At 38.4% G+C, this 12,226-nt stretch overlaps 1 protein-coding gene across 1 annotated transcript; it reads left to right on the top strand.

The window, feature by feature from the left end:
* The first annotated feature begins 10,186 nt into the window (after nucleotides 1-10,186).
* LOC131766287 (heterogeneous nuclear ribonucleoprotein A1-like) lies at nucleotides 10,187-11,443 on the top strand. The gene has a single exon (XM_067010607.1). It carries the CDS (start codon nucleotides 10,187-10,189, stop codon nucleotides 11,111-11,113), a length of 927 nt encoding a protein of 308 aa, XP_066866708.1. The 3' UTR covers nucleotides 11,114-11,443.
* The last annotated feature ends 783 nt before the right edge of the window (nucleotides 11,444-12,226 follow it).

The following is a 12,226-nucleotide window of genomic DNA, read 5'->3' as shown; positions in this document are numbered from 1 at the left end:
AATGACCACAAAACTAGTTTTGACAAAGCGAAGCAAAAAAATAAAACAAACAATATAGGTGGCTCAAAAGTAATTATCAAAAATAGTCAAGAGTTAAATCTTTCACTAGACAATCTATGCTATAGATCATTCTTCATATTCCTTGGGTTGATTGCTGGGATAAAAGATACAATAACATCCTTGATGGTAAATACAGATAAGCAAGAAAGGCAAGCACTGATGCGAGTAGGATATATGAATATATGTGGTTCATTCAACAACTATTTAATGAGTGTAAAATATGCAAGAGGGGACTTCCCTGGTGGCGCAGTGGTTGAGAGTCCGCCTGCTGATGCAGGGGACACGGGTTCGTGCCCCGGTCCGGGAAGATCCCACATGCTGCGGAGCAGCTAGGCCCATGAGCCATGGCCACTGAGCCTGCGGATCTGGAGCCTGTGCTTCGCAACGGGAGAGGCCACAACAGTGAGAGGCCCACGTACCGCAAAACAAAAACAAAAAAAAAACTACCACTAACTATTCCTATGGCTATTTTAAGGACCATGGATGGACCTGGAGATTATCATACTAAGTGAAATAAGTCAGACAGAGAAGAACAAATATCTTATGATATCGCTTATATGTGCAATAAAAATAAATGATACAAATGAACTTATTTACAAAACAGAAACAGACTCATAGACTTAGAGAATGAATTTATGGTTATGGGGTGGGGGAGGGTAGGGGGAGGAATAGATTGGGAGTTTGAGATTAACATGTACTCACTGTTATATTTAAAACAGATAACCAGATAAAGAAGATGTGGCACATACATACAATGGAATATTACTCAGCCATAAAAAGAAATGACACTGAGTTATTTGTAGTGAGGTGGATGGACTTAGAGTCTGTCATGCAGAGTGAAGTAAGTCAGAAAGAGAAAAATAAATACCATACGCTAACATATATATGGAATCTTAAAAAAAAAAGAAAAAAATGGTTCTGAAGAACCTAGGGGCAGGACAGGAATAAAGAGAATGGACTTGAGGACATGGGGAGGGGGAAGGATAAGCTGGGATGAAGTGAGAGAGTGGCATGGACATATATACACTACCAAATGTAAAATAGATAGCTAGTGGGAAGCAGCCACACAGCACAGGGAGATCAGCTTGGTGCTTTGTGACCACCTAGAGGGCTGGGATAGGGAGGATGGGAGGGAGATGCAAGAGGGAGGAGTTATGGGGATAGATAGATAGATAGATAGATAGATAGATAGATAGATAGATAGATATGTATAGCTGATTCACTTTGTTATAAAGCAGAAACTAACACACCATTGTAAAGCAATTATACTCCAATAAAGATGTTTGGGGTTTTTTTACAGAAAAAAATGCCATATTTTAATAGAAGATCACCTTTTATCAGAATGCATACCAAAATACTGCAACAAATTGGTCTTCAAAAGAAATAGCAAAATGACAGAAAACTTGATATGCTACACCTTTGAGGAGTCTGCAGCCAGGCTAATTGGATGTTAAAAAAATAAAAATAAATAAATAAAATAGATAACCAACAAGGACCTACTGTATAGCACAGGAAACTCTGCTCAATGTTCTGTAATAACCTAAATGGAAAAAGAATTTGAAAAAGAGTAGATGTATGTATATGTATAACTGAATCACTTTGCTGTACACCTGAAACTAACACAACGTTGTAAATCAACTATACTGCAATATAAAGTAAAATTTTTTTTAAAAAAGATGAGAGGCAACTACAAAACAAAAGAAAAAAAAGAGATTGATTTTGTGGCTGTGAACTCCCTCCCTCCCTCCCACTTAGTGTTTCCAACACCATGTCTAGTCCACAACAGAGATTTGATAAAATGCTGAGACACAGTATAAGAGCGCTTTGACTAGAAATGCAGTGGACTGTGCATGTTCCTCTACTAAATCATTTAAAATAGAAAAATAAAGAGGCTTTGAAATATTTTCAACATATACTTTTTTCGGTAACAATGACAAAGCATGAATGTGATAATCAACAATAATCAGGTGATGATGACAGTCCTGGTATATGCTCTTTGTTTCTTACACATTAAGGTACTTTTCTCAACAAAATATAACATTTTTATTAACAAATATCATCTTTGAAAATATTACCAAATGGTACTACGTCTCGATTGAAAAAATGTGAATCTCATTCTGGAATTCATATACCCTGCTTACCACTTTCCCTTTAAAAAATATTTTTAATTTTATATTGGAGCCTCATTGATTAGCAATGTTGTGTTAGTTTCAGGTGTACAGCAAAGTGATTCAGTTATACATATACATATATATATTCTTTTTCAAATTCTTTTCCCTAGGTTATTATAGAATATTGACCAGAGCTCCCTGTGTTATACAGTAGGTCCTTGGTTGGTTATCTATTTGAAATATAGTCGTGTGTATATGTTAATCCCAAATTCCTAATTTATCCCTCCCCCCCGCACATCTTTCCCCATAAGTTGTTTTCTACCGCATGGTCCTGCAATCCCACTCCTGGGCGTATATCCGGAGAAAACCATAATTCAAAAAGATACATGCACTCCAATGTTCATTGCAGCACTATTGCCAAAATCAATCTTAAAACTCTATATCATCTTCTCCAACCATGTATTCCTACCTTTCTAGTTTTCTCATTCCTCCATAGATCATGAGCTTAGGAATCAGACTACCTGAATCGAATCTACCTTTCTCCATTTATCATCTATGTGACTTTCGCAAATTATTTGACTTCTCTGAACCTCACTTGTAAAATTGTGGTTTAAAAAAAAACACATACATCATATAATGTGTGAGAATTAAATGAGGTAATACATGTAAGTAAATTGCTTAGAACAGTGCTTGGCACATATAAGCACTCAAATGTTTGCTATTATCATCACTATTACTGGTAGTAAGGTTATTAGTAGTATTATTACTAATTTTAACGTCATGTAGACAGATACCTCTTGTTTCCACTAGCCACTTCATGACATCCTCAATTCCACCATCGTTTATTTTGTACTTACCACATACTGTGTAAACTTGTGTATAAACTTTGGAGTCATAAAGATCAATTAGACACACCGAGTATCCACACAGCTTGTACCCCTTTAACCACTTCATCCATTTTCTCACGAGGAGTCATCATTTCCTCACTTATTTGTTCTTCTATCATTCTATCTCTCCAAATAAGTTATGGATTGGTTTCATTATCCACTTTCACCCCTTGGGTGGACAAAAACTGTGGAAGGTGCCCTTACATTACAGAATCATAGTTTCCAGCTGCCTGTTAGTTATCAACTTCTGTTTCAAAGATTTACCGCTTAACTCAAGGTACCTACCATATCTGTGCCCCTCTCACCCTCAGCAAATGATCTTGCCTATTTCATGGAAAAAAGAATGGAGAACACGAGATAAAACTCTGCCCATCCTCTCCAAGCAAAAGTCCAATGATCTATGTCTACACACATCTTTATCTCTTTCCAGCTGTCTAGGAGAGAGAGAGATGCCTCCCCATCAAAATTAATACAGTTATCTGAGCTTCAGAAGTCAACCTTTCCCATCACTTCCTAGACCTCCTGGAAAAGTATTTCTTTTTTTCCCTTCTCATATCTTTAAATTGTGCTATACCTTTAAACTCCATTTCCTATTTCCCCCTCTAAAATTCATTCTCCCAAATACTGTTCTAATTCGCCTCTTCCATTTATACCCAAGATAACTTGAAGGAAGTTTTCAATTTGCCTTGGCCTTTACATTCACTCTACCCACTGTGATCTGGCTTCACACCTTCCCAATTTCCCTGAAACTATTCTACTCGCCAAATTCAATGTGGGGGAAGATCAATTTCTTAGCATTTGATAATACTGATGGCTCATTCTTCTATCGTTCTGCCTGTAAAATGTTGCTCATTGCTGGTTTCATCCCGCTACTTTCACGACCACATCTCATTCACTTCTCTGCTCCTTCAACATATGATTCCCTGGTTCCTTAGTCTTCTCCTTTCCACACTCTGCAAACACTCCCCACACACTGCATAGCGTACACTTTCCACAGTCACTGCTTTACTCTCCATCTGGACACATCAAGACCATTGTCCAACACTCATTCATATTGTGATACCTCATCCAGAGGTGAACTCTGGTCAGTTTTCAGTAAAACAAGGCTGCTTAGCATATGCCTGGAGAGCTCACCTTATTAGAAAAGAAATGTTTAGCTGATTCCACTTCCTTTAAATATATACTCTACTTTAGCTTCTTTCAAATACCTTGAAGGTAAATTAACAGCATAAAGAGAGTAAAGGACAAAACAGGCATTTCCTATAAGTAAATATGCAAGGTAAGATTTGAATCACCCAGCAGCATTCAGAGTTCAGCGATGTCAAGGCTCCAAATAAATGGCTAATTTTTCCTGGCAAATGAAATCGAATTATTAAATTATCATACTGGTGTCGGGCATTTGTAATGGAAGGGAAAGGAAACCATCTATTTACCTTTTTCCCCTCAAGGCCAGAGTGTATTTGAATGCTTCCTGCTTAATAGCTGCACCTGCTGGTAAGGACAAAGGGTGCACTATAACTTGATTTTGTAAATAACTTACTGCAATAGGCCAAGACTTTGTGCTGTACCTAATGAGTATGTTGCCTCCTTCTCCTTTGGTTGCTTTCCTTTTTATATCATTTAAAAAGAAAAGGCTTGACTGTTGTGTGTACGAGCTTAAATCTGTTTTTGTTACTGCTTGAAATTATTGTCAATCATTGTCAGCCAACTGTCGGTAACGTTTGTTTTCAGAATTTAGGGTGAGTTTTTGCTAAGTGAAGCTGTCCACCTGCCCAAATACACAGTCAACTTTATTATTTGCAGCGTGAAAGAAATGCAATCACTCCTTCGGCAAAGTGTGTCCAGGAACAAAAGGAACACAGTTGTAGAAACGAATTTAAAAAAAACAGGAATAATCTGTGATCAACTTAATTTTAGATAAATTTTAACTACAACGTCTTCTCAGTAATAAAATGTAAAGAAATTCTTTGATGTTTGACATAAGAGGAATCCAAGATACAAAAATGGTAAAAATGCCTAGAAAATATAAATAACACATAATATTTGTTCTTTCTTTTTCTTCTTAAATCACTAGTAGAGTTGGGACCTAGAGCCTTGTGAGTAGATTTTACATCCTTATGTTACCTTAAGTAACATAACGTAACACCCTTATGTTACCATCAGTGAGCTCGGTTTGGAGACCTGAAGAATCATGTGTTTAATGAGATACACCAAGAAAAGGTCCTTACCATTCTTAAATGATAAAATACCATTTAATCTTTGCATTTGTATTCTCAAGTAAATGCTGCATTCTTCTCATTCCTTGTGTTTAAAACCATTATATTTGTGTTTGTGTAATTTTATATTTCTGTTTCAAAAAAAATGACAATGCTGGCTCTAAACAAAGAAAAATGGATTGGGAAAACTAAATTCACATCTCTTTTTTATTGCTTTTTAATTGATTCCTTAAGGAAAGAGTAAGGCAGTTGATAGAATCCATGTACTGCAGGCTATGTCACCTTGATCTGGATAAAACACAGTTACCGTGGTCCTGCTGGCAGGAATCCAACCCCAATTACTCAGCACCTAGTTAGAGGGAGCTCACCCTATATGCCACACACCCCCATGAACACTCATGGGCTCACGGGCCATACCTGTGCGTGAGTATGTCAAGGGAAGAACAAATTTTAGGAGCCATTGCTCTAAGACTCAGTTTTTGCCTTCTGCTCACTTCCTAATAATTCACTTTCACTATTATGGCTAAATCTAGAAGGCACCATTACAATTTGCATGGGGCCTTGGCCCTTTGGTCTTCATGGGTGGTTTCCTTCATAAAACAAAAGATTTAGCTATATTTTACAACTGCATTGGTATAACGATAAATAATATTATATAGTCAAACATTTTTTGATCTAAAAGTTTACTTTTTTCTTCTGATAAAAAACTATTAAAACATGTTTGTGGGTCCCTACTGGGAGCCCTAGTCCCTGTGTCTAGTGGGTCAGAAGGCCTTGTTTTGGTTTTTTTGCGGTACGCGGGCCTCTCACTGCTGTGGCCTCTCCCGTTGCGGAGCACAGGCTCCGGACGCGCAGGCTCAGCGGCCATGGCTCACGGGCCCAGCCGCTCTGCTGCATGTGGGATCTTCCCGGACCGGGGCACGAACCTGTGTCCCCTGCATCGGCAGGCGGACTCTCAACCACTGCGCCACCGGGGAAGCCCAGAAGGCCTTCGATATCTACAAATTCAAGGCTTACTGACTGCCAAACTTATTACTCTTACCATGACCTCTTACTTCAGCCCCTGGATTGAGAACTGCCAGTAGAAACTTTCTACTTATTTATGTTACCATTTCCTTACATTATCAAAACCGCATTCACAGTTTTCCCTAAATTAGATCTGTATCCAACTTGTGTATTTCCATCATTGGTCTAGTCTTTTTTCCATTCTTTCAAAAGTAGGAACTCAGAAGTAATCGTGACTCTGCTTTTCCTCGTATTTTACATTGAACATTCAATTTGAATGAGCTCTTTTCTTCCCTTTGCATACAGTCTCCACCATCACTCTTTCCATATAAACTCCAGCACAGGGTTTCTAAAGGGTTAGCATTTTCTATTATAGTTATTCTGTCCATGGATACTGGATCAATTTTCCTAAAATACTTAACATGGGATCATTTTTTTCTTTGTAAAACTCTCTAGTGTAAATAAGATAAAAACTAAATATTTGTAATTTATGACCTTTATTTCTCGTTTCGAAACTGATCTCATCAACTTATTCCTCTCCACTGCCCAAATGAATTCTTCACTGGACCATGGTCTGCTCCCTGTGGTCCTCAGGCAAATCTCATCCCCACCTTATCCCCTTAAGCTGGGCTTTGGTTCACCACCAAAAACCTCTCCACAGTTCCAGACCCAGATTTGGTCCTATACCCTCCAGAAGGTTATCTCCAAGTATGCCAGTTAATACAACCCCATTCTTCTCTAACTCAGCACATTTTTTTTTTTTTTTTTTGCGGTATGCGGGCCTCTCACTGTTGTGGCCTCTCCCATTGCGGAACACAGGCTCCGGACGCGCAGGCCTAGCAGCCGTGGCTCACGGGCTTAGTTGCTCCGCGGCACGTGGGATCTTCCCGGACCAGGGCACGAACCCGTGTCCCCTGCATCGGCAGGCGGATTCTCAACCACTGCGCCACCAGGGAAGCTCCGACAGCACATTTTTAATGTATTTTACTGCTACTTGCATTAGCCTGTCTGCTCATTAACTACATGTCATGTTCATTCCTTGTTTTCTCTTAGATGTTTTGCGTTTCTACAGTGCCTAGAATAGTACTAGTTATAATGGAATATCTATGAGTACATTGATTCAGAAAAATATTTTAACCAAATTTTTAAAATAGTCATTGCCCAACATATTTTTGGATTATAACATTACCATGTAAAATGGAAATAATACTGTTAGTATTTTTATATCCATTTTATAAACATAGAAAGTTTTTTTAAAAATTCATCTGGATACAGATGTTACAAAATAAATGGGTCATGAGGATGAAATGTACAGCATGGGGAATATAGTCAATAATAATGTGAGATCTTTGTATGGTGACAGTTGGTAACTAGACCACCAGGAACTAATGTAGTGTTGTGGGTCAATTATACTTCAACAAACAAACAAACAAACTTATAGAAAAAGAGATTAGATTTGTGGTTACCAGGGGGTGGGGTCTGGTGCACAGGGGGAATTAGATGAAGGTGCTCAAAATGTACAAACTCCAGTTATAAGATACATAAGTATTAGGGATGTAATGTACATTGCGATTAATATAATTACCACTACTGCTGCTGTATGCTGTATATGAAAGCTGTCAAAAGAGTAAATCCTGGGCTTCCCTGGAGGCGCAGTGGTTGAGAGTCCGCCTGCCGATGCAGGGGACACGGGTTCGTGCCCCGGTCCGGGAAGATCCCACATGCCGCAGAGCGGCTGGGCCTGTGAGCCATGGCCGCTGAGCCTGCGCGTCCGGAGCCTGTGCTCCGCAACGGGAGAGGCCACAACAGTGAGAGGCCCACGTACAGAAAACAAACAAACAACAACAACAAAAAAATACAAAAGAGTAAATCCTAAGAGTTCTAATCACAAGGAAAAATAATTTTCTATTTTTAAAATTTTGTATCTATATGAGATAATGGATGTTCACAAAACTTACTGAGATAAGCATTTCATGATTATTCAGTCAAATGATATATGCCATACACCTGAACTTACACAGTGCTGTATGTCAATTATATCTCAGTAAAGCCAGAAGAAAAAGAAAGCATTATGCCACTTTGAAAAGTAAATAAATGGAAATTAAAAATTCATCTAGATTGTGTGGTAGTATCATATAGTAAAGAACCAGGAATTTATTAATCATATTTGATAGAAAACACAACTCAAACTATTTTAAGAAAAAAAAAATCTGCTGCCTCACATTCAAACTTGTCACAATATTTACTGAGTAGCTCATACATGCCAGCCCATTGCTTATTGTGCCAGGAACACACTGACAAACAAGAAGTCCTCTTCTCTCACTCACTAGTTTACACTCTAGTGGAAAGAGACACACAATGCCCAATAGTAGTAAGTTCTGTAAAGGAAATAAAATAGATTGAGATCATAAACAATGAATGGGAAGTATAGGACTTATTTAGACTTAATGACTCTCTAAGTGCCCTCTGTGTAGTCAACTCAAATGAGATCTAAATGACAAAAAAAAAAAAAAAAAAAAAAAAAGTGGCTGGAGGGAAGCTTTGTGAATATCTGGGGGAAGGAAAGTATAGATGGAGGGAACCAGAAGTGCAAAGTCCCTGAGGCAGGGATTAGCTTCACATGACAGAAAATCAGAAAGATCAGAGATCATATGTCCACTGTGGACCTTGGTCCTGAAGTTGGAATATTCAGATTGACCACCAAGTGCCACGTGACAGGGGAAGTAGGGCCCTTCATAAACAGCTCTATCAGAACCACTTACAGTGGGGAGAGTCTTTCCAGATGGAAAGGATGCAAGAGAAGCAAAAGAACAAACATCCCCTGCATGTTTTTACAAACAATGTGATAAAAGCCAATGAACTCTGGGTTCAGGATTACAAATATGAAAAACAAGCTCAATCTTCGTAAATTTTCCATTTGCCTCTCTATGTTTCATTCATACTTTGGTAAAGATTTGAAAGTTATTCCTCATGAGAATTTGAAAATTGGTCATTATATTATTAATCCTATACTCTCTTCAGAAAAATATACATTATATGTTTTATGATTTGTCTTTAGGTTCCAATTCTCTTTAGTATACCGTGCTGAAAGAACTATTTATATTCTCATACTGGAGTTTTCCAATGCATAGAAATACAATGTGGTAAACTCCTCTGTTATTGAGGCAGCCTAGTATAGTAGGTAAGAGGTCAGGCTCTGGCGATAGACAGGGTTTCTGTCTTGATTCTGCCCTTTAGTATCTATGTGACCTTGGGTCTCTCTGTGTCCTGGTCCTCTCATCCTCAAAATAGGAGAAATAATAGCCCTTACCTCATAATGTTTGTTGTGAAGATTAAATGGGTTAGTATGCATAAAGAACTTAGAACAATATTTGGCACAGAGTAAGGACCCAGTAAATATTAATTACTGTTATAATTATTTGAAAAATCACTCGAAAATATAAAGCTTCTTGTAAAATGTATATCCCCAAAGAAATGTGATAAAATATATGGGATTGTTTTGAGACGATTAACATTATAGTGTTCTAATATATTTTCACTTTTTTATAAATCAATAAGAACAGATTTAGCTCCAACCATAATAGCCAAAATCATTGTTGTGGCAAAAACAAAATAAAGAATAATATTTAACTGATTTGAAGCACATGAAAACAATTGCAACTGAAGATTAAAACTAAAGTACGAATGGGAAGTTTAATACTGCATTTGGTATCACACATAGTAATTTAGAAAATGATTCCAAAGTTTCTAAACAAAACAACACACACACCCACACAGAAAGACAGGACATGAATGGTACTGTTTCTTTCTACTGCAAAAGGAAAGAATTTTAAAATGTGTTATTGCTTTCTGCTCGTGGACGCCGCCGAGTAAGCATCGCTGACGTTTCCCTCCCCCCGCTGCCGTCATGTCTAAGTCAGAGTCACCCAAAGAGCCCGAACAGCTGCAGAAGCTCGTCATCGGAGGTTTGAGCTTTGAAACAACCGATGAGAGTCTAAGGAGCCATTTTGAGCAGTGGGGGACGCTCACAGATTGTGTGGTAATGAGGGATCCAAACACCAAACGCTCCAGAGGCTTCGGGTTTGTCACATATGCCACCGTGGAGGAGGTGGATGCGGCCATGAATGCAAGGCCACACGAGGTGGATAGAAGAGTTGTGGAACCAAAGAGGGCCGTCTCAAGAGAAGATTCTCAAAGACCTGGTGTCCACTTAACTGTGAAGAAGATTTTTGTTGGTGGCATTAAAGAAGACACTGAAGAACATCATCTAAGAGATTATTTTGAACAGTATGGGAAAATAGAAGTGACTGAAATCATGACTGATCGAGGCAGTGGCAAAAAGAGAGGCTTTGCTTTCATAACCTTTGATGACCATGACTCTGTAGACAAGATTGTCATTCAGAAATACCACACTGTGAATGGCCGCAACTGTGAAGTAAGGAAAGCCCGATCTCAGCAAGAGATGACTAGTGCCTCATCCAGCCAAAGAGGTCGAAGTGGTTCTGGAAACTTTGGTGGTGGTCGTGGAGGAGACTTCAGTGGTCGAGGTGCCTTGGGTGGCAGCCGCGGTGGCGGTGGATATGGTGGCAGTGGGGATGGCTATAATGGATTCGGTAATGATGGAAGCAATTTTGGAGGTGGTGGAAGCTACAATGATTTTGGCAGTTACAACAATCAATCTTCAAATTTTGGACCCATGAAAGGAGGAAACTTTGGAGGCAGCAGTTCTGGCCCCTATGGTGGTGGAGGCCAATACTTTGCCAAACCCCGAAACCAAGGTGGCTATGGTGGTTCCAGCAGCAGCAGTAGCTATGGCGGTGGCAGAAGGTTTTGATTACTGCCAGGAAACAAAGCTTAGCAGGAGAGGAGAGCCAGAGAAGGGACAGGGAAGCTACAGGTTACAACAGATTTGTGAACTCAGCCAAGCACAGTGGTGGCAGGGCCTAGCTGCTACAAAGAAGACATGTTTTGACAATACTCATGTGTATGGCCAAAAAAACTCGGGGACTGTATTTGTGACTAATTGTATAACAGGTTACTTTAGTTTCTGTTCTGTGGAAAGTGTAAAGCATTCCAACAAAGGGTTTTAATGTAGATTTTTTTTTTTTTTTTGCACCCATGCTGTTGATTGCTAAATGTAATAGTCTGATCATGACGCTGAATAAATGTGTCTTTAAAAAAAAATGTGTTATGATGCAATGAAATATATTTGATTTAAAAACTGTAAGTTGTCAATTCTATCACTACACCAGGTGTTTTGGTTTCTCTTATGAGTTTATAGGGATTCCTTTCTATCTAAAAACAGCACTTTAACACTATATGTGACACACCAATAATGCCCTGACCATATTCTTTCTGCACGCTGTTAAAATATTTAACCAATATTAGCCCAACAAAAGAATCTTCTGATTTACTAATAAAATGTCTTTCCTCAGAAAGTTTTAATATAAACACAGCATTTGACTTATAAGAACATCATTTCTCATTGAGCCTCTCGTTGATTCATTTGTTCCTATACAGCCTTAAAACATATCAATTCATTTGGTACAAAATAGATCTTGAATAAATAAAGGAGGAAAGGAATGTATGAAGGACAATAAAAATAAAGTTGTAAGATCACTGGCTAATTCTTATTCTGATTTCTGTGCAAAAGGAGTAAAGAGCTGAGAGGAAATGAATGTTAAGAGCTTACTATGTCAAGTGATTTGGATAAATGCTATTATATTTCATCTCCTGCCCAGCTCATCAAGTTGGTGTCACTACCCTCATCATCAGATGAGAAAACTGAGGCTTAGGCAAAACTTATGCCAAAGTCAACAGCTAATATATGGTTGAGCCACTATTTACACCTGGGTCTGGACAAAACCAATCCCATTTCTGTCAGATCACATTGTGCTGTTTCTTTGTAATTAATGACATTATATGTTAATATCATTATTTTCCTACC

The sequence above is a fragment of the Kogia breviceps genome, chromosome 12 (genome assembly GCF_026419965.1).
Source record: "Kogia breviceps isolate mKogBre1 chromosome 12, mKogBre1 haplotype 1, whole genome shotgun sequence".
Lineage (NCBI taxonomy): Eukaryota > Metazoa > Chordata > Mammalia > Artiodactyla > Physeteridae > Kogia > Kogia breviceps.
The sequence above is the reverse complement of the archived record's forward strand: the minus strand, read 5'-3'. Positions and strand labels throughout refer to the sequence as shown.